This window comes from Myxocyprinus asiaticus, chromosome 3, assembly GCF_019703515.2.
Source record: "Myxocyprinus asiaticus isolate MX2 ecotype Aquarium Trade chromosome 3, UBuf_Myxa_2, whole genome shotgun sequence".
NCBI classification, from domain to species: domain Eukaryota; kingdom Metazoa; phylum Chordata; class Actinopteri; order Cypriniformes; family Catostomidae; genus Myxocyprinus; species Myxocyprinus asiaticus.
The window spans coordinates 60,585,508-60,609,756 of NC_059346.1; the positions used below are offsets into that span (position 1 = coordinate 60,585,508).

At 36.8% G+C, this 24,249-nt stretch overlaps 1 protein-coding gene across 2 annotated transcripts in view; it reads right to left on the reverse strand.

The window, feature by feature from the left end:
• Positions 1-1,559: 1,559 nt before the first annotated feature.
• The window catches only part of LOC127426463 (transcription factor COE2), a 45,195-nt gene continuing 22,505 nt past the window's right edge, over positions 1,560-24,249 (reverse strand). For both annotated transcript variants that reach the window (XM_051673308.1, XM_051673299.1), the window contains exons 7-16: positions 15,336-15,417; positions 12,352-12,493; positions 11,868-11,998; positions 11,617-11,743; positions 11,075-11,163; positions 9,203-9,268; positions 8,243-8,420; positions 7,292-7,477; positions 4,904-5,071; positions 1,560-3,021 (exon numbers count right to left, since the gene is read on the reverse strand). In XM_051673308.1, coding sequence (XP_051529268.1) covers positions 2,990-3,021; positions 4,904-5,071; positions 7,292-7,477; positions 8,243-8,420; positions 9,203-9,268; positions 11,075-11,163; positions 11,617-11,743; positions 11,868-11,998; positions 12,352-12,493; positions 15,336-15,417 — 1,201 coding nt within the window. In that variant the 3' untranslated portion in view covers positions 1,560-2,989. The remainder of the gene's footprint in view (positions 3,022-4,903; positions 5,072-7,291; positions 7,478-8,242; positions 8,421-9,202; positions 9,269-11,074; positions 11,164-11,616; positions 11,744-11,867; positions 11,999-12,351; positions 12,494-15,335; positions 15,418-24,249) is intronic.

Here is a 24,249-nt window from a genome sequence, read left to right on the forward strand (position 1 = left end):
CCACTGATGATGCCATTGCATCTACACTACACACTGCTCTCTCCCACCTGGAAAAAAGGAACACTTATGAGAATGCTGTTTGTAGACTACAGCTCAGCATTCAACACCATAGTGCCCTCCAAGCTTGATGTGAAACTCCGGGCTCTGGGCTTAAACAGCTCGCTGTGCAGCTGGATCCTAGACTTCCTGTCAAGCAAACGCCAGGTGGTTAGAATGGGCAGCAACATCTCCTCATCACTGACCCTCAACACTGGAGCCCCACAAGGCTGTGTTCTCATCCCACTCCTGTATTCCCTGTACACACATGACTGTGTGGCAACACATAGCTCCAATGCCATCATTAAGGTTACTGATGATACGACGGTGGTAGGTCTGATCACTGACAATGATGAAACAGCCTACAGAGAGGAGGTGCACACTCTGACACGCTGGTGTCAGGAGCACAACCTCTCCCTCAACGTCAGCAAGACAAAGGAGCTTGTGGTGGACTTCAGGAGAAGAGACAGAGAACACAGTCCCATCACCATCAATGGAGCACCGGTGGAGAGAGTCAGCAGCTTCAAGATCCTCGGTGTTCACGTCACTGAGGAACTCACATGGTTCTTCCACACTGAGGCCGTTGTGAAGAAGGCTTATCAGTGCCTCTTCTTCATGAGACGGCTGAGGAAGTTTGGAATGAACCGCCACATCCTCACACGGTTCTACACCAGCACTGTAGAGAGCATCCTGACTGGCTGCATCACTGCCTGGTATGGCAATAGCACCGCCCACAACCGCAAAGCCCTGCAAAGGGTGGTGCAAACTGCCAGACACATCATCGGAAGTGTGCTTCCCTCCCTCCAGGACATATACACCAGGCGGTGTGTGAAAAAAGCTCGGAGGATTATCAGAGACTCCAGCCACCTGAGCCAGGGGCTGTTCTCACTGCTACCATCAGGCAGGCGGTATCGCAGCATCAGGACCCGCACCAGCCGACTTCATGACAGCTTTTTCCCCCAAGCAAAATGTGTATTCTATATTGTGTGTATGTGTATTCTATATTGTGTGTATTGTATACTGTACATTGTATATTATTATTTGTATATTGTGTTGTGTGTAATTATGTGTATATTAGATATGTAAATTGTGTTGTGTAAATCTGATGTTTATTGTAAATTGGTATATGTCTCATCACTGTCATGATTGCTATGTTGCTCAAAACTGCACCCAAGACTTTCACCCACTATTGCACTCGTGTATATGGTTGTGTGACAATAAAAGTGATTTGATTCTTGATAAAGTTGGGGAAAAATCATATTGTTTACATATTTAAGAACGAAACTCTTTTACTCGTAAAAATCTACAACCACTATTTTAATACCAATAAAAAATGGCAACATTTAAAATGTTTACAGAAAAAAAAGAAAAAAAGATATCAATAACAAAACAATAGCAAAAACAATACAAATACAAGTTCAATGTTTCTTATATTAGTACTTAACCTAAAAATATAACTTATATAGTTTTTGTCTTTAAATAAGTCAATATATGAGGTAATCAGTTCATAAACCTAAAACTAAATAAACATTTTCTGTTTCTCTAAATGAAATGCTGGATATATCATTTTAAAAACACAATTTCAATTTAAGGATATGTTTGTGTCAGTATATGGTAGAAAATCTCCACAGTAAATTTTTCTAGCATCTGAAAATCCATTGTAAAAGCTTTGGACACTACTGCCATCCCTTTTACTGGCATCCACTGTGGTAAGAGTCTATTGAGCACTTGACCAAGGAAGAGTAAGTCTTAAATTTCATGAAGAAATTACAGTCAGGGTTGGGAGGGTTACTTTTGAAATGTATTCCACTACAGATTACAGAATACATGCTGTAAAATGTAATTTGTAACGTATTCCGTAGATTACTCAAGGTCAGTAACGTATTCTAAATACTTTGGATTACTTCTTCAGCACTGGTAGATTTTTTTCACTTGTTTTGACTATAAAAACTACAGGAAGGAAGTACAGGAAGACAAAATACACATGTTAAAAATACATTCTCTGAAAAACCTAAATATCTTATGCAGTGTTGTTTCTAAAACAAGATAAATCAAACTGATCTTGTTTTAAGGATTTTCAGATATTTTTATATGAATTTTTATAATTAATATTAAGAACACGATTTTTGCCCTAATATCAAAGGTCTTACTAGAAAAAAAGAAATTATGATCCAACGTGAATTTTCTTGATAAAAAAAATATGATCGTGCCTGGTAACGTGCATGTAAAATGGCTAGAAATAGCATTTTAGCTTAGCGTAAAGCTGACAATTTACACAAGGTTTATTTCTATTTCTTCTGCTCCAAACTTACTTCAAACTTACTTCTCTGTCTGCTCGTATGAATGTAACACATCATAAGTATTTCACCACTGTTCAAATGTACTTTGCATCGCATCATTTATATGTATAAATGTTTTCCATCTGAAAGGACTAAATATTAAATGAAACAAATAAAATGCAAAGTAATCTCTTCAGTAATCAAAATACTTTTTGAATGTAACTGCATTCTAAATACCAATGATTTAAATTGTAACTGTAGTGGAATACAGTTACTTATATTTTGTATTTTAAATACGTATTCCCATTACACGTATTTCGTTACTCCCCAACCCTGATTACAGTATACATATTTTTGACATTTTGTGGGTGGAAGACCCCTAAGGAAACATCATTCCTTTGGTGACATCCACACAAGTTTGTTCAGGCCAAAAGGCGGTTGGTGTGGATATCTTTTGAGAAAGCTCCCAAAAATGTTTTGAATTTGTAGACATCAAACTTTTGTGTGAACAGACTGTGACTGTTTATCTTACACAATATCTAAAGTATGTTTATCCCCTCAATGTGTTTTGCCAAAGTGGATGGTTTATAATAAGTGGGAGGCAGAGGCCGCATTGGTCTCAGGTTGATTCTGGCCACTGGCTGTGAAGCTTATGGTTGGTAAAGACTCATCTTCTACATTGGGGGCACCACAAGTCCTGTCATTGCTGAAAAAAAAGAAAGAAATGACAATAACACGCTGTATTAAATACAGTAACAGTTTTGCTAGATTTGATTCAATGAACAATTCCTTCACTATGCCTATATAATTCGTTATAGTTCTATACTGGAATCAAGAAACTGATATTGAGAGATTACAACAGAGTGGGTGACGAGGGGACAACTGGGTATGCTGTCCTGGGCCCTGTGGTGATGAAGACTCACTAGCTCAACATTTATTTACAGTATTTGTTTAACATCCTGCGACCCTGCGTACAAATGCCTGGATGTTGTATTTTGGATTTGGTATAAGCAACACATAATTTAAATTAATTTAAACCAAGTGATCTCAGTTCAGGAGACTCTGTGCTGTCAGTAAAGGGTAAAACTTTCGACGTACGGAGCCATGTGACAAAACAACATGGCGCCAACAACAGCGGAGTTTGTCTTTGGCAGAAGTGGCAATAAAAATTAATCTGGTAAGAAACCTAATCAAGATTTTACATTGAAACCTGTTTGTCAAAAGATTAGAGTCTCTAGTTTCAGACTATATGCCATTTTTAAAGTTTGAGCGATTTATCGCGAATCGCCACACTGATAAACACAATGTACTCTAATGTGTACTTTAGTGCATCTTTTCCTTGGAAATCCTATATTTACTGTGCATTACCACACTGAGAATCACTGGGTTCATCCAAAAGTTGAAAATTTTTGCTTTCAGAGGCTTTATATGGAGTTAGGATGATGTTTGGACCATTCAACATGTTTGGCAGACATGGGACAATGGTAATCAGTTCATAGATTCAGAATTTATAATGTGTAATTTTATTTTAACATGGATGGCAGTGATTGGATGATGCTGGACATTACTTTGAATCAGAATTAATTATGCTAATTTCTCTAAAACATGAATAACCAACACTTCTGGAAACATAATAAACAATTTGATAAAAAAAAAATAAATAAAAAAAAAACATTCTATAGCTTGGTATTATTACAAATTTTACAGCTTAGTCCTGATGTCCACATATGCTTTTGTCCACAAAATGTCCAGATTTCTGCATGTTTATTAGGTGCTACTAGTTACAAATCAAAAAGGGAAATGGAAAATGCACACAGCAGTCACGCTGTGGTCTTAGAAAGTTAAAGAAGTTGTGCATTTAAGAGGTTGTCATAGTATAGTGAACTAATCGGGCCCGAGGGAAGGGTGTTTTCTTACCCATTAAAATATTTTTCTGGGCCCCGTGAATTTAAGTAATGGTGGTCTTTTGTGTAATATGACAATTTATCAGTGAGGTATCCTGATTGAGGGGAGTTTCACTAAGAAAGAATTTCGCCTAGTAAAAGCACTGTTTGTTTGCACATGTTGTCTGCGCTGGTTTAGCTTCCTTTTCACAACAGGAATTATGCAGATCAAGCATCAGTGTAAAATCTGTGCTGATTGTTATTTGCATGGTACAGTTACGATCTTTTGGACTGGTTTTGAGCGTTATACAGCGGAAGATGCAGCAGACCACCGTAATCATGGCACACTCTGCTGGGACTGTACAGCATCACTCCACTACTGTGATCCAGACACTTGAATCATCTCTTTAACATGCCAAAAGTGCACTTGACTACACGGCGCAGCTGGATGTATGCCAGGTTATAACACTCCTCTCCATCATTTGATCATTATTTGATGAATTACTGCTACCATTATCAACAGAAAATGTACACAAACATTTGTTTTGCGCTGAAATACCATGCGCAAAAGTGCCGCAACTGTTAAGTGAATAAACGTTAAAAAAGTTATATGTCAAAGCAAAACCCATCACCCACAGACAACTTAACTTTGAAGATTTTTGGAAAAGTTACAAAGAAGATCTGGGAATATATTGCAATATTCACCTCTAAAGCTGTTTCCTCCTGTGGTTGGGCAGGCAGGTGAAGGGGAACCTTGTGGTCTCAGGACAGGAGCAAAGGCACTTTTTTGTTTGTTCGAGGACGGGAAAGAAGAGAAGGGCAGGAGGGAGGATGAGGAACTGGACCCTGGTACAGTTGGGCTAGGTGGCATGACTAAAAAAGATTTTTATCTCAGTGCCTTATTTTCACATTTCAAACAATATTTTCAAATCGCAGAAAATCTCTTCTTTGTAAAATTACAGAAAAGGAACTTTAACCCTTAAATGCATGGGTGTTTAACAAAACATTATTATACCTTGGGTTTTTAGCGACCCGACTTGTATATCTACCACAAATGGATCTGCAAAATGCCCAGAGAGTCTAAAATTTTCAAAGCATTTTTAAGACAATTAGAAACGTATAGCATAGAATACATTCTGTGACATTTTGATGTTTTATTTTTCATATATTAAAGAGATGATGCAACAACTGATAGAACAGGATTCATTACTTCCACACTGACATTTTATTAGTCGCAACTGGCTGTCAAACACATATTAATCTACACAACACATAATATGTATTTTCTCAGGCACTTATTGAATTTCAGTATCTTACCCAACTGGCTATAGCCATATCATACCTGATCTCATGAAATTTATGTGACAATGGTAAAGTTGCAATGATAAAACCAACATTACGTGCTTCATCACGCATTTGGCTGCAATTTTCCAGTGAAATGTCCAGTGGGGGTGCCAAAAGCAAGTGAAATTATGTTTAATCAGACAAGGTTTTTAAGGTGAATATTATATGGAGGTTTTAATTAGTAAAACATACCTCCCTTACCCAAAGCTTTAGCCTAAATCTAACCAATAGTGTCCTAAAAGATAAATGAGAGGTGAACAAAACAAATATCCTTACCCTAAACCAACACCTAAACCTAACCGATAATGTTTTAAAATATAAATGAGAGGTGAACAAAAGAGACATCCTGACCCTTAACCAACTCCTAAACCTAACCGAAATTCGAGATGAAAAGCACATTTACCGAAGCAACCATGTCATTTCGTGTCTCTTCTATGGCACTTAAACTTAAAAAATGAGCCCTTCCCGGACATCCTAGGTTGCCTATTAAAGCCTGTGGACTGATTTTCATGCAAAGGTAGCGGGTCAGTTTTGCCAGGAAAATCCAATGGATGTGATGTTTATGCTCGCTCCCGAGAGCCTTCTACTGAATCCTATCTGGCTAAGTGGGAACGTGATCATGGTCGAGCAAAAACTAGAGTGAACATCGGCAGGGCATTTGATTCCTGGAGGGACCTTTGTTCGGTTTTGGGGATCAAAATTTATTGGACAGGTAAGCTTACATAACTGCAAAGCATGTTAAATATAGTGCCATAAGGATTGATTTGTGTAATTTTAGCTAACTTGATCTTGCCTGCTAATGCTGACGAATTGCAAGCTACCTTGCTTCGTAACTTTCAAATAATTTCAGTGATCTTCTCTTTATACTAAAAGTCAGGTATACAGGATAAATTTAAGCAAATACGCTGGTTTCTTGATCGTAGTACAACATATGACATACAAAACATACAACTGTGCAACATAACAGTGCAGTGCAACAGTAAACTGTCTGGTATAATTCGGTAGTATGCAGCTGTATGTGTGTATCAGTATGCAATGTTAGCTGATAAGTAGTTTTAGTTTAGTTTAAGTTTGCAGTAAAACAATCATAACTGTGCAATTTTAATTATGCTGCCTCATCTGTCAGCATGATAGCGGTGAATCACGTTCAGTCTCTTTGTATGTTACGTCATTGTTCTGGCCGATGCCCGCTCACCCTATGGAGTGTGTGCACGAGCGCGAGCATGAGCAACAGGCTGCAGTTCACTTAACGGCCACAGGTGTCATTAATAACAAGGGTTTCTGAATCTTACATAGTGCAAAATTGCAGTACTGCAGCAAAATGTAGAAAGCAGCACGTAAAACTCAGTTTGCAAAAATGTAGTTATAGTAACTGTTATATAGTCATTGTTCTATGAGACTAGGTTGCATACTCTCCATGTGTTGTAATTGCTATAGTTTACCTCCACATTTTTTTGTCAAATAGCAATGTCATATGTAAATAAAGTAAATCACTGAAACAACAGCGCCACCTTGATGAACAAAAACCATGTATAATATGTATGTGTACACGCATATGGGATACTGATCATTCACCATCGTTGCGCAGAAAATCGACATGATACCAAAGTAATTTTTATGAATATAGTACTTATTTTTGAGAAAAGTTGAGGAATACTAAAGGTGGGGGCATAACTGGCATCCCATGTCACTTAAGACCCAAGGTATGCATTTAAGGGTTAAGTAGAAGACATCAAAACTGATACTCACTACCATATGGAGAGCTGTTTGGGGAGGCACTGTTAAAGCCAGGTGACCCTGGAACACCCAGACTACTCATGGGTACTGCCCCGTAACTTGAACTCATGCCTCCATTAGACCCATAACCTGACTGGTGAGGAGTTGAGGCTGAAGGGTAGCCCCGTGGTGACAAGCTGCTTGAGCTACGAGTGTAACCTTGGTAAAAAGTGAGAGAAATTACAAGGCTATTAATAATCCAGCCAATTTATAAAAAAAAAATCAATACCAATGAGGTCTTCTTTACTGTTGTGGAAGAATATACACTGCCGTTCAAAAGTTTGGGGTCACTTATTCATTCTTTATTATTATTTTTTTCCCCATTTTAGAATAATAGTAAAGTCATCAAAACTATGGAATAACAGATATGGAACTATGGGAATTATGTTGTGACAAAAAAAAAAAAAAAAAAAAATAAAAAATAAAAAATAAATAACAACTGTTATATTTTATCATCATCAAAGTAGTCACCCTTTGCCTAGAATTTTCAGACATGTACTCTTGGCATTTTCTCAACCAACTTCTTGAGGTATCAACCTGGGATTCTATGCTGGGCACTTATTGGCTGCTTTTCTTTATTATTCATTCCAAGTCATCCATTTCAAAAACTTTATATATATATATATATATATATATATAAAACATTTTTTGTAATTAATCGAATTCATATGTTGGCACAATAATATTTTTGTCTACAAAAATAATTTCAAACATTTAAGCATACACCTTCAGATCAAAAGGTTTTTAAGATCATGAGAAACATTTCAGTCAAGTGACCCCAAACTTTTGAATGGCAGGGTAACTAGTATTATTTTTTCAATATAAAAATATTTGGATATTTGGTGATCAGGAAGAACTCTTCATGAACAGACTTCCCTTAATGGTACTGGGACTAACAGTTCTAAATTTTCTTTGGGTTCTAACCTTGGCTATTGTTTTGCCCAGGTTCCCCAATGCTGATGCCCAGCTGGGTAGGATAGGAGCTGAGGCCCATGACACTGCCATGGACAGGGGAACTTGGCATGGCCTGCAGCTGGCTGTGGGGTCGCGGCACGCTGTACAAAGCTTCAGCAATGTCTGCAGCCCGTTTCAACAAAATGTCCTACCCCAAAATAAATAAATAAAACACATTTTGATTCAATGCAAAGCACAACAACAAAACTAGACACATTAGGTGGCATTACTAATGTTATAAAATTTTAGCTAGTAAAATGCACAGGATACAGACAGATTACTTTAGTTTTCATCCATGCTTTACAAAAGTGAGGCCCAAAAGTCTGAGACCACATTGAATATCTGTGATTTAAAATCACATTTAAACCTGGAAATAAAAATAAATAAATAAAACGATTTTGTCAAATTTAAAACAAAGAAACGTTATGATTTAAAATTAATGAGAACATTTTTAAATTCAGCTCCATTTTATTGTCACTAGTCCATTAAAAAAAAAAATTGTGACATTAACCATATTACAAAAGGTCTTTCTTCAAAAGTTCATGTACACAAGATGCTCTAGAACACTGTCAAATCATGCTGGGATAACATGGATAATCAAGTTTGTCCATGCTATTTCGAGTGCATGCTGTTATTAAAGAAAAAAGGGAACATACCAAATACTAAGAAATTCTGAAATTCATGTACATTATTTAATTCAGCTGTTCATTTAAATTATGCTTATTATCTGATTTCGAATGACAATTTTTTAATTAAATTAGAAAAATGCAACATGAAAGCATTTTCACTTAGTGGCCTCAAACTTTTGGACCCCATTGTACGTGTTCAATGAATATACTTGTTTAAATAATTTGTTAAAATATATATGATATTTGTGTTTACAGATCTAACTTATCATAAAAACAAAAATCATTGCATTTTAGTGATTACCTGATTGCTGGGGGTATTTCCATAGAGTGACTCGACAACATCTGCTGCTCTTTTAAGTAACATTTCCTAAAATACAGAAGTCAATACAAAAATGACGCAGTATCTGTGGGTCTATGTTTGAGTATATATGAGAGAGCAGTTGTGACGTCACAAGGTCCAAATACATCTGCATATGCAACGCTTATTTTTCTGTCATTGCACCCATGGCCCCGCCCACTGGTGCTCAGTCAGTCACACAGGTGAAGAGCAGAGAGATGGGCCTGTCATGGAAGATTCAACCAAAGTGGACTTACATAGGACACCTTAATGTGCTGGATTTAAATGCTTTTCTGCATAAACTTGCGCTAGTTGAATGGCTTTGACCGTTATCATACATCTCATGCCACTTTTAAAAGACGCGATGTCAAGTTACAACTCTAAAATGAAGACCCCCGTTGTGTTTCATTCAGCTGCGCTGTCTTGCTGTTGTGCTGTTTGGAAGGCATCCTGGACAGTTTTTGCACCAATCTGTGCTATTTTTAATTGTTGGTCTTTTGTAAATTTTAAACATCTTTGATCGTATTGATGCCTTTCCACACAACACTGGCGATGTGTGCCACGTTTGAAGAGCGGTACAAGCGCAACTTTTAAAAACGAGTTTCATTCTGCTGCTGCCACTGACTGGGAGAAATACATGCAGTCCTGTGTGTAAACAAACCAGGAAAATGTGAGATGTGAAGCCCAGCGCCTCTGCTTTGGCCTGTTGAAGCCGGTTAAAGCACCCAACATCACCGTGTATTGTATTATGTTTATGTTTTCAGAAGATTTCAGCATTGATTGCTTATGAAACAGTCACAATATGATTCAAGCTTTGCAAAGGAACTGTTATTGAAAGATGGGGCAGTTAAAATTGGACTATTGGACCAAAAAAAACATAAGTAACCAAATTCATTCATGAATATTTCATTATATGTCATGACTGTTTGATAGATTATGCAGTTTGATACATTCAGATGAAATGTGTTGGGTGTATGTTATGTGTTAACTCTGAAATGTAGTTTTATAAATGTTGTGGTCTTGTGGAGTGTTAATTTTCTTCGGATTGCATTTCAAATATGTCTGTAATGGAGGGGCTGCATGATGTTAGCCAGTCACAACAGTGGCCATTTACATTTAAGTCTTAAAGGGCCAGACAGCTTAAAACCATGCGTTTCAGACAGAGGGTCAGAGATAGGGTGGAATAGTATTTAACATAACTAAATTATGACTGTTTGGTGCAACAACAACAAAAAAAAACTTTACTAACATTCTAGTGGACCTCAGGGAAGATAATACAATTATAAAAAAAGATTATGTCATGACTCAGTTATTTCAGTTATTTATCATGTATTGACTATTCAGAACTTATCTTTCATGTGAATACTTGCTTTACATCTAAAGAGCTTGACAATCTTAAGTCCGTCTCTAGTCTATTAAAGGCTATTTATCCTTAGGTTGCATCTTACACCCAAACTACAGCTATGGTATGCAGCAAGAATAATGATAAAATCAGATGAACTTCAGTTTTCAGGTTGAACTAAACTTAAATCAAGTTGACTGAACAAAGAAAATCAAGTTTATTTAAACAGACACAATGCTCATTTAACAAGATACGGTACATTTAGGTCAACTGTGTCAACTTTTAACTTTCCATCTTAAGTTGACAAAACTTGAAATTTTATGGCAGCATGGACACTTTTATTTATGTTGAAACAACAAGACTATTTTTAGTGTTGGTAGGGCATATAGCTAGCAAAACAGGGATGTTGGTTCAATGTAGGCTATACCTTGAAATCACTGCAAGTTGCTGTGGAATTAAGTGTCTGTCAAATGCACAAATTTTAATGTACTAACCTTTGCCAATTTGTCGGGGTCACCAGGGTGTCGGGGGATAAGCTTTTGAAGTCTCTGGAAGCCGTAGTCAATAGTTGGCTCATTCAGTGCTAAAAAGATCATAATGAGTGAGAATTTTCCAAATATTGCTATCATGTTTAAATTCCACTGTATGTACTTTAAATAGGAATCAGGTAATGTATTTATGTACTGTATGATACGATAAACACTCTTTTTCTAATTGACAATATCAATGTCTTGTGTTCAAAAATGGTTAACGGTCAAGTATGTAATTCCTGCATGCGACTCCAAATGGATTTGGAAAAATAATTATTGTTTACAAACAGGTTTCCTAAATAGATAGTCACACCACAAACTCACACCACTGGTTGAGTCAGAAGTTGACATGTTGGGCCACGCAAACAAACAAGGCAATGTTTTGCAAGCTTGACAGAGCCGCTGTGTTTATGCTCAGGAATTCAGGATGTCAATCTATGAATGGCTTACTTATAGTTTCTGCATATTAAATTTATGATTATAAGGATGTCTAAGTGCGTATTTACCCGTGTAAATGAAGCGTCCTGGAGCTCCTTTACAGAACTGCTTGGATTTATAAGATAGTGTGACTTCCACAACCCCTGGAATGTGTCTGGGAGGAGTCTGAACACGGATTGCATGAGGAGTGATTAACTGTGTAAACAATGACAGAAAAACAAGTGTTTCAATTACATTGTAGAAAAACTTCAGTTAATCATTGAGCTTATCCTCATTCTAAGCTACTTTAAGTATGCTCCTATATACTCTTCATATTTACCTCACTCCACACTAGCATGCTCCCGAACACCACCTGTAGACCATCAAAGAAGTTTTCTCCAATCACAATGACCATAGCTCCTCCTGTAGTCCAGCCTTCACTAGGGCTGATGGCTTTGATACAGGGTGTAGCTGAAGTGTAGAGAGAAGAGAGGAAGAAAATTAACATAATGTCAGTGATCCAAGTTATTGTTATTTAAGGTCTAAGAAACATCTCACAGTATTTTTTCCAAAAGTCCCATGTCAACATAGATCTCCATTTTTCAACAGTATACAAGCTAAATTTGAATTTGTTTACATGTATACGATTGTGGGTTAATGACCACCACTATACAATTAAACATTGAAGACACATATTAGTGTATATACATACACTATATATAAGTATATTACACTGTTATTCAACAACTTATTAGTATATCAAACTTATGACTACTCATTATAGCAAACAAGTCAATGTCAATGTTATTTCTTCTAAATCTCACCATATTCCATGTTAGTCTCCACAGTCTCGCCAGAATCCATTCTACGAGCACGACGTCCATGTTTGGAGTTGTTGTGTACAAACATATTATCGGAAATGGCTAAAACGGGACCATCCACACTTACTGTGGTGGACAAAACCACCTGTTAGAATGTGGAGCGAGAAAGACATGTTGATTGCAAAAACAGTTTGAGGGAGTACATTCATGTGATCCACAAAATGAAAGAAGCATTTAGAAGAATATGCTTTAATTGTCAACTAAAAAAACAGTGATAATGATAAATGATCTGATTTATTATCTCCTATGATGATAAATTATATACAGTACTTGCAATGTCATCTTGAGAAACTGATTACTGTTGAGTTAAAACCCACAGTGTTATTGGTATTGTTGAACTATTTGCCTTTAAGAGCATTACACAAATTAAAAACCAAAGAGCAGAAGAGAAAATTGTGGTTTTACAATCCCCCATTAATCTCTCTTTGCCTATCAAGTCAAAGTCTTCCACAGTGTAAGGACAGAAATGAACTAAAATAGCACCAATTCAAGTAACATAAAACGTTTACCAAAGTCTAAGTGGGAGAACTAATTGAAAGAACTAGTCCCCATGGGTTGGGTATTCATAGCAATGCGCATTAAATCTCTTAAACTCTTATCCTCCACAATATAACAGTATGAATCAACTTTGCTATAGCAATCGTGAAGACGCATTCATGATTCGCGTCAGAGCATCAACACCAATGTCAAGCACCACTTTGAACAGTGTTTATTTGAGCTTTTTTCAGCTTTGAAAATTTTTCAGCTATGAAAAGCGATGCAGATGTCTTGTTCTGCTTTTAGCACTGGCACTGCCCACATAATGATGCTTTATCAGAATTGCCATTTTGGTGATAGTTAAGACTTGACATGCTTCTGTGGTAATTAAATTGCACCATACAGAGGCTGGAAAGTACTTGATTTCTGTCACAGGTCCCATTTGGTTTTGTTTTGTACTACAAAGAGCATTTAGAGGTCCTTTCCCCATCACTTGATCACTGACACAGAATCGCTGTGTGCTTGTTTGTAGTGTGTCCATCAGTGTAATAATCCGGACACATCACAAAGGTTCCGACCTACTCCAACCAATGTTTAGAACTCACATGGAGCTGAATAAAATGTCAGAATATGATGTTAAATTGTTAAATGCGTTAACCGTGTGAAAAATCTACTTTTAAACAGCCGGTTTTTTTGGGTGAAATTAGCTATAAATATTCAGATAATACCATTTTCAAATTAAGAAGAAATTCAGAACTCCAAATACAATTCTATCAAATTCAGATCGTAAACAAACTAGACCAAAGGTCAAGTTTCCATGTTCCTTTAATTTTGTTAAATGTCACATGTCTAGAATTCAAATGAACAAAATTCAGATTCAAATACTTTAGTCATTGTTCTGGCACCCTACTTATTTCCTTTCCGTTTTCTCATGAATTCTTCTCCCAGTGCTGTCATATTCTTACAGTAGCTCTGTATATTGTCTCTCTCTCTCTCTCTCTCTCTCTCTCTCTCTTTCTTTCCCATCTTTCCACCTCGATCTTCCCTTCTCTATCTTATCTCTCTGTATCTGTGGCCTACTTAAAAAAGGAATAGTTGTCCTATTGTTGTGTGTTAGATAAGTTAAGAACTATTATGTATAAAAGACTGCAAATGACAATAAGACATATGAAAGATACTACAAAAATGTGGCAAAGTGGGAAAGCACAACATGATTCTAGAGTAAATAATTATAATTTCTCAACATTGTCAGAGCACCACATACATTTAGTGCAGTAAGACCTACAAAAAAAGAAAAAAAAAAAGAAAAACAAACTCAGAAAAACCAACAAAGAACAGCAAGGAAAAGAAGAGTGAGGGACGAAATGTCAGACTCGTGAAAGACAAGTGGGAGGAAGTGCAGCAGGAGGGTCCCTAGTGAGCATTTCCTGGGTCACAGGGCCTGACCCCTCCCATCTGGAGCCCATCACTCAAATCTTGACGACTTCCTGAAGCACCTCGACTGATTTCCTGATGCTCCCTGTTTTTCTCACTCCACTGCTTTCTCTCTGGCGAGTCTTTTCACTGTCTAGTCTCAGATACTATACTCACACTTTCTCTCTTAACTCAAGATAAAACACAATAATACTCTCAGTTTATGCAAAACTAATCAGTAATTTTGTATTGTTTTACAGAAAAACAACTGAAACATTCTTATTTTCAAGATAAATTCTTGATACTGTATGTAATTTTGCTGCACGTGTAAATGTATCTTATTTTAAGGATGTTCAGATATTTTTACTGGAAACAAAACAAAGAAACTGATTGAGAATAGGATTTTTTGCAGTGTAGAGAAAAGAAATGGGCCACATAAAAAAAAAAAAAGGCTGTGACTAATTCTGCCTTAAAGTCAGTGTTGGGGAATAGTTAAATAAAAGTAGTGACTCTACTAAATGAACTACATTTGTCAGTATATAGCGTTACAATAGCTAAGCTATTTCAAGTAACAAGCTACTTTTTCCAACAAGCTGCACTGTAGCGTCACAAAATGCTACATTTATCACATTGTATTGGGAAACACACTCACCTAATCCATCCAGTCTCTCATGTAGTGATGGGAAAGCAAACAATTTAAGTGATTCAGTGTAAATGAACCGGTTCTTTTGGATGTTTCATGTAAGTGAACTAGTTCACCTAAATGATTCACTGATTCACTTGAGCGACGCACAGCCTTAAAAGGAGGGACTTTGCATTATTTTTCTGCTGTTTATCACTATATTTCACTTCAGTTATATAAAACAGGGGGCTTTCTTGTTTTATTAATGTATATAAATGATAAATCTATGTTCAATTTAATGTTGTCACGCTATTTGTTGAAATGTGGACTTTAAGTTATGAGTAGCTTGTAGTAATGGAAGCAGTCTGAAAGTAGCTTCCCCAACACTGATTTTCATGTATGTATTAATCCATACCTGAAATCTCCTCATGTCTCGGGGGTTCCCTGCTGTCTTCAGACAATTTTGATTGCACTTTAGGAAGAACTTCAAGAAAAATCTGTGGGAAATATAAAAGACAGCCGAACTGTAAACAGTTTATTCAAGGAGAAATTTCAAGCAAGAAAGCAGAAAAGCTGTTGAAATATGCAGGAAATAATACATTAAAAACCACCGGGAAATCTCAGGGGACCAGAAGACACTTGTATCCCACAATGCAGTGCTTGAAACTCCCACAGGATGAGCAGATCAAGCAGTCTGTTACAATGTGAGACAGGCATACGTGTTCATTTCATATTTTCAAATGATCTACAGTGATCAAGCACATGCAGATTCACGTGTGTTTGTGTGCTTTCAAACACGGACATGTTTAAGGACACATCATTATCTGGAAGAGTAGATGGAGAGGAAGAGACTTTAAATCCCGGAAGTGAATTGTACCACAATAATGGCCTGCTACTATGGTAACCCAGCTTTGACGCAATCCCAAAATTCCCAGTGTAAGAGAGAAAGACAACATACATAAAAACACATCAGTGACAAACATTCCAGGAGTGAGAAAATTACATTTAAAACAGTAATAAGTGTAGCTTGCAACATTTTAAGTGTTTTCAAATCAATGTCTCCCCCTCATTGTCTATGATGGTTGCAGCCCTGATTCAAATCTACTGTAGACTTTACTACAGTAAAAACCCTGGTTTCTTTAAAATTGTTGATATAAGTCCTGTTTGATCAAATAAATATTTACAGTACTGTGCAAAAGTTTTAGGCACTTGGGAAAAATGATGCATAGTGAGGATATCTTCAAAAATAATACCATAAATAGTTTTCATTTATCAGTTAACATCATACAAAGTCCAGTAAACATAAAAAAGCTAAATCAATATTTGGTGTGACCAACTTTGCCTTTAAAACAGCACCAATTCTCCTAGGTACACCTGGATGGCAGAGAGGATGTTCCAAGCTTCTTGGAGAATTCGTCACAATTCTCTATTTAGGCTGTCTCAATTGCTTCTGTCTCTTTATGTAATCTCAGACTGACATGATGTTCAGTGGGGGGCTCTGTGGGGACCATGCCATCTGTTGCAGGGCTCCCTGTTCTTCTATTCTATTCTATTTGCAAAAGAAATGTTTGGGAGTCTAAAATGTATATTTCCTTTTGACACACTAAAGCTGAAGATATAAATAACCATTTTAAGACAAATGTTTTTTTGAAGCATCTTATGTGCCTAAGACTTTTGCACAGAAATGTATATACAGTATATACAGTATTGTGCAAAAGTCTTATGCAAATGAGATATTTCACAAAAACATTTGTCTTAAGATGGTTATTTATATCTTCTGCTTTAGTGTGTCAATAGAAAATAGGAAGAAAAAACATTCTAACTATACAACATTTTTCACAACTGCCTAAAAACTTTTTGACAGTACTGTATGTTAAACAAAAATGACTGCCGTTTTTTTATATTTTATGTATTTATTTATTTTTATAATATGCTCTACCTCTGGGTTTGAGCTTTTAAAACTAAAGACAATCAATATTGTTGTTGTTGTTGTTGTTGTTGTTGGTTGTGTCATAATGATTTACCATTAGGGGTCAAGACCTCTGCTCTAAAAAGTTTGGCTGCTGTGTTAGAAATCATTAGTCTCTCTGTCATACTCTCTGACAAAGTCAAAACCAGTTAGGTTTATTGTGATTTTGCAAGTGGAAACAGGCAATATACTATTAAAAATATAAAAACACAGGCAACAGATATCCCCTGTCTCTCTCCCTTCCACATGTTGTCTTCACATTGGTTAAGATTTTTTTCAGTAACACTTTACATTTATATTCCCTTTTGGGAAAGCTGCGCTACGGAAGCTTTTTTTTTTTTTCATTCATTCATCCTTGCGTCTTTACGTCATGTCTGTAAACAAAAAAAAAAGTACCGGCTCTCGTGTGTTCCAGATGGAGAAACTACGCTGTTCAGTCAGTCACACAGTTCAGGACAGCAGCATCAGGAAAGCAGACTGGATGGATTTTTATCTGTTAACTGTTTGGCAAAGTTGTTTACTTGCTATACTGCTTGGATGTGTTTTCAGGTAGGGTTGTTAAAGCTTATACTGGTTGTCATGGTTTACTGAATCGAACATTACTCATGTTTACTGATTGCGATGTATCTACGTTTTCCCGTGTAGTTATTGTAACATAATATTGACTTCTGAGTATTTTATAACATTGCTGTAGTTTTGAAACAGATCAAAATTTGGATAAAAAAGTCCTTTTTTTTTTTTTTTTACCACAAATGTCCACTTTCACTTTTACATCTGAATGTCACTTGTGTTGCCTGTTTAGTTTCACTTTCACATCTGAAAGTGAAGCAGAAATTTAGTGTTAAAGGACTTAAATATTGTTCTGTTTCTCACCCACACCTATCATATTCTGAAGACCTGTATTTAACCACTGGAGTCCATTTGGATTACATTTATGTTTCCTTTATGTGATTTTTGGAGCTTGAAATGCCTGGCCACCATCCACATGCATTGTATGGACTTACAGAGCTGAGATATTCTACTAAAAATCTTTGTTTGTGTTCAGCAGAAGAAAGAAAGTCATACATATCTGGGATGGCATGAGGGTGAGTAAATGATGAGAGCATTTTCATTTTTGGGTGAACTATCACTTTAATAAATTCTTCATATGTGTCCACTCTACAGTAAGGTACTGTAAATTTTCATAGGTTTGTAATGTCGAAGAAGTGCTATTAATCATTTATAACATTCAATATAATGGCTCACTATTTAGCAAGTATTACATGAAAGTTGCCCCTTTATTCATGTTGTTAAAAATGTATTTCAATGATTTATTAAGGATCTGTACATTCATTATTAGTAATTAATGAACCCCTTTATAAACCCTTAACAAAGGGAACATTAATGTAGTGTAACCAATTTTTCATCACTGATAGCAACCACAGCACTAATCCAACCCAAAATTAATACATTTAGCAACATAAATAAGCAACACAGAAACAGTAATTTTCTAATAATTCTGTGATTGTTTTTGTTTCAACTAACCATTCACAATATTTGATATCGAAAGAGCATTCATGCAAAATTTTGTGCAAATCAGTTCAGCAGCTATGGTCCCAAAGTCATGGCTGTTTTGAAAAAAAAAAAAAAAAAAAGAATAAGAGAATGAAAAAAACATATTAAAAGCAAAAGGACCCCAGGAATTTTCCTGCTTGGGCCCCTTATACCGAATTTTGTGGAGAGAGTTTATGTAGCATCCAGATGAACTAAAACTGAGCGACTAGACTTCTCATAGTCCCTTACCATAGACCCACCAAGGTCTATGTGTTGTTTCATGCCCGTGTCACTGTGCCACTCTTTTCACCTCAGGTATATGATCAACTTTTTCAAATTGTAACGCACAGCTGTAAGCAGGCAAATTAAAGCACATTGGCCAAGCACACATTAACATGCATTAGTCACTCCCTCACCCACTTAGCATGCAAATCTCTAAGCCTCACTGCCTCACACCTTCTGCCATGCGTCCATTCACAGCATCATAATTAGACTTATTTTGCATAATTAATTAGGACTCCTTGCTTCTTCAACACAACAACCCTCCATCTCTGTTGTGTCATAAGCAAAAGTTTAATCACAACAATGCGTTTTTACATTGTTGTGATATTACACTCAGTGGAGGCAGGTCTTAAATGTGCTGCTAATGAATATTTGGTCTCAAAAGCATGTAGATCAGATGAATTTTATGATGTGCTCATTCAAAAACAATCATTCTTTAATTGATGCTTTGTTCTTTCAAAAGTTAAATTTTTCCTCACAAAGTTTGAAATCTTGGAAATAGTTGGGTCCATTTGGATCTTAGTTGCATTTGGTTTCTGCTCCACTGTGCATACAGTATATACTGTACGTGTTGGGGAGTAACTAACTAAAATTTGTGACACTTTTAACTACATTTCTGAGTAGCATGACAGTTGCTAAGCTATTTCCACAATAGTGTAGCTTTTCCAGTAACTAGCTACAATACATTTCCAAAGATTAGTGCTGTAGCGTTCACCTTACGAAGTTGGTTGAGAGAATGCCCAGTGTGTGCAGTGCAGTAATTTAGGCAAAAAGTACCTACTTTGAAGAATCTCAATTATAAAATATTGTTTAGGTTGACTTTTCTTGAGCTAAAGTTGGTCTTTGCCTAGTCTCACGTAGCCAGGCCGGACTGTGGGCGGTCCGTGGGTGTGCTGTCTGAGGCTGAGACTAGTCTGTGCTTACCAAAATTCGAAGCACTGCCCCCCATTGGCCGATGAGGGAAGTGTTTTTGAACGAATGGCACGTGTGAGCTCCAGTTTCCAGGTGAAATGACCACAGAGAGGCGCCAAAAAAAATGTAAAGCAAGTTGTTTTTAGCTGATGTAGTACAGTGAGGAGGAATGTAATTTTATCAACTCTTCCACCAAACCCCAAAACCTAACACAACCCTAAACCTAACTGTTAGTGGAGTAAAAACATAATGTTAGAGTGAAAAATGAACCTCCAAATCACACTCATCACTGATTCACAATTGCAACATTGCAAACGCAATTACTTCCTGGTTTCAATGCAGGATGAGAACCGCGTGCTACCATGCAGTTGGCCCAGTGTGCTTTAGGTTAGGTCACAGAAGAAGGTAAACAGACTTGAACCGAGGCAAAAATGTCTGATGGGAGATGCCCCTTGTCAGTAACTCGGCATATTGGGGCCGATGTCAGGGTATTGGAACATTCGGAAACAATATGCCAAATTCCTGTGTGATCATGTTGTTTAGGTCACTGCACAATTTTCTATTTTTCAATTTGTTAATTTCTTGTTGAACTTAGTTAAAAACAGCCCATTTATAATATTATGAGAGCTTGTTTCTTAGTTTTACTTGAACAAATTCACAATCTATGTGGATGTGATGCCTGTAGTCTGCAGATATCGCCAGACAAATCATTCTTTGGGCAGCACAACACTTGATTCTTAGATTCAGGATCACTAGTTAGAAAACCCAAACAGAAAGTAGACCCTCATCTTAAAGCGTGGGTCAGTTTCCACACTGCCTCAGTGGGGCGTCTCTGGTCAGGCCTCTAAGCTTTGTGCGCATCTGCTCCGCTTCTCAACACTAAACACGAGCCGCTCAGCATGGGGCTGCCTTCTGAAGGTGACAACATGCTTAACCCAAAAAGTAAAACACACACTCACACACAAAACCTTTTTGAATGGGACCACATAAGCTCCTTGCTTTAAAAACGACCATATTTGCATATTCGCAAATCAACAAAGTCTTGACAACAGCAGAAATATTTTTGCAACCTACAGACTTGTTTGACTGAACTGAAAGTTTTGGCGAAAAATAGGAATTTAACTGAAATTAAAAATTTTCCAAGTTCTATTGAGTTTTGTCTAAATGGCTTTAAACAAGAAGTTCCACACAAACTATGGGAGGAGGTGAGCATGTAGTCTCATCTAGCCTTGTAAATCACAATGCCAAATATCCACATTTACTGTATGTGATATATAAAATGCTTTATCAGTCATCAGGCAAAAGTTACAAAGATTACATTGCTTTGAGTAAATATTAGTGTAAAATATTTAGTGGAGTTGCATTGTGTTCATTTTATTTACATATTTATACTGTTGTTTATTAATTTACTATTTGTATTTAAAAAAAATTATATTGACAACATTATAGACCAACCTAGTCTCATACAATGAACGTTACTATAACTACATGCAGTGTTTTACGTGCCGCTTTCTACATTGTGCTGCAGTTTAATGGTGAAATTAACACTAGCGGCACTACAACTACAAGTGATTTATTCACTTTCACACAAATCAGGCGTACTATAGCTGTTTATGACATAATAAACATTTATTTTTCGCTCTATTACTCACACCCTGCTATGTTATTTTATCAAAACACTTTTACTCTAACGCATAAATTGAAAAACTATACATTTTTGTATTATAGACCCACCTACATTTAAACATTCCAATATGAATAACAAGCTCACCTGATAGAGTGTTGGACTCTGGACTTGGAGACCAAGCCTCGAGCCCAGCCAAGGATGCTCAAAACGATAGTGAAACTGAAGCGAAAGTGCCTTTCATGTCGAATTTGCTTTAAAAAAAATCTGTGTGGTTTAAGCGTTAAAGGTTAGTATCTCTGTTTCGTTCACATCCCATTTTGATCACTATCAGTTAGGTTTAGGTGTTGGTTTAGAGTAAGCATGTCTGTTTTGTTTACTTCTCATTTATCTTTTAAGACACGTTTGGTTTTGTTTATAGGCAGGTAAGTTTTAAGCCCTAGGGATACTTCCAATTTTACATGAATGCTCGATGACTGCGTAAAGTCGAATGCGAGCCTGTCAAAGTATACTCCATATAACTATGCGTGGATACACAAGCAGTTGGCGCATGCGTGCTACGACTGTTATGAGACACCGGACTATTTCTCTTCGGGAGTTTAGACCCATAAAGATGTCTTTATATTCCTTAAGACTCGAGTTACACAAAAGCAGGTATCTCCAGGCCACCTCACACACGTGCTCTTGACTTGCACCTCCACTTTTGTTGTTTTTACCTTCATCTCCTGATTTTTATCGGCGATTACATTTTCATCTAGCGCTTCTTTGTGACAGCAACAGCTCAATTGGGAGTGTTGCCACCTTGTGAACCCACTAATTAATGCAAATAACTCTAGGCACATATGCATTCTGCACATTCAAAGAAGTGCAGTTATTAAAATCGGGCTGCGCATGTTCAGTGCTCGAGCACTCTGCTGATAATTAGATTTGTGTTGCACGTCCTGCCCTGACCGAAGTATATTTTGGGCTTTACTGATTAAAACATCCATTTAATATTCACCTTAAAAACCTTGTCTGATTACAATGTCATTTCACTCAATTTTGGCACCCCCCGCTGGACATTTCACTGGGAAACTGCAGTCTAACATGTAATAAAACACGTAATTTTGGTTTGCAAATATGATGCCATTGTCATGTAAATTTCATGAGATCAGCCTGTAATAGACAGTGGCATGTACTGTACATTAGGCATCATCTCTGCAAGTTCTACTGCACAGATCCACAGATGCCTCTCGGTTTTCCAAGATTTCTCACAGCTTCCTCTCCATATTAAAAAAAGTGGATTTTTGTATTTCAATTAGCTTTTATTCAAGAAATGTCTAGGTTTTCTCTCATACATTTTTGATTCTGCCATCTGTGCAGATATTTTTTCTGTGCACATGGGACCAACACCAGAAGTGCGTAGCCAACCACGCAGGCAGCTTAATGGGAACACTGTTTCCCATGTATGCTGGCAGACTGATTTCACTGGAAAGTCTACAACAGGAGGTCAATTTTAAAATCAATGTTTCCAAATTTTCCGAAAGCTAAAATTACAGTTATGCGCATGTTTCCAAAATGTAAAAAATTAAGAATGACTCATACTGTAGCACAGCATAACACCGATTTCCATTTAAATCTCTAACATTTCTTTGTACGATGTGGATTATTTTAAAGAATATTGATGCCTATAAGTTGGCATATTGCCATACTTCAGAAGTGGACGAAATATGTGTGAGACTGTTGACCAAAGTCTAAAAACAAAGGTTGAGAAAGAGAAAGAGGCTGTTGATATTTTAGATTCAGGACATCATTCATCAGTATTTCCCCTTGTCCATCAGCCCCTCCACATCCCCCCATCCCATTTTAGAAAAACAAAACAGTGTCATGACATGGAAGGAGTAGGGGAAAGAAAATTAGGAAACCAGATGTGCAGCATCGAAACACTGGCATGCTGAAAATCTTCAGCTGCAACACATAAATGACTGTATGCCACGAGTGAGAACACAACCACTCGTATACACAGAGATTCACTAAAGACAACATTCTGAATTTAACAATGAAAAATGCAGCCATTTGTTTATTAGAGACACCTATACTACTCCAGCCACCTTGACAACCTGGCAGTACAACACTGCAGATGTTGTTGAACTTTGTATGACAAATTGCTTGCTATATTCCTCATTTGTAAGTTGCTTTGGATAAAAGCGTTTGCTAAATGACTAAATGTAAATATATTAAAATCGTATTAAAATGGATGCAGTGGGTCTGAGACTACTCGTGAAAATGTTTCTATTTTAAATTTTTCTATTTTAATACAATTTTGTAATTCAAATTATATTTTCAGCAAGCAATTTGAGTGAAACGTTAAATAAAAAATAAAAAAACAAGTTCTTAAGGTTTGGTGTGTGCCTCTTTTGCTTTAATGGCAACATGCACTCAAACTGGCATGGTTTCAGTAAAACAAGATTAGTGACCTCGAAATCATGCTGAATCAGAAATATTTCTTATTCAGTTTACATCATAACATTACTTTGAAAACTTTCTCTTTACTTCAGGGTCAAACATAGATTTTGAATCCCAGATTTTCAACATGGTCTCAGACTTCTGAACCCCACTGTAAATTCAGCTTTACCTAAATACCTTGCTCTGTCTATATGGTAGACAGTAGTCTGAATATGTTGATGGGGCGATAACTTTCTTGTTTACTCTAGACAGACAGTGTTGTAGGTGAGGATTGTGGGGGTAGCCTCTGAGGGGTGTTGGGTAGCAGAGGTTATTCGGGACGGGTCATAAATACCCAGGCTCTCAGAATCCCTTGGCAGACTTGGGGCCAGACTGGTTGTAGGGTTAACAGGGCAGGTTCCCAACCTCTGACCCCTCTAACAGGGCACACACGGAGACTCCAAAAAGAAATACCTCTATCACCACATACCACACCAAGACCTTTCACACTTGCCTCCACAACTAAGAAAAATAAAAGCAAGCAACAAACAGCTTTTTCCTAAAAAACTAAAGATTTTTTTTTTT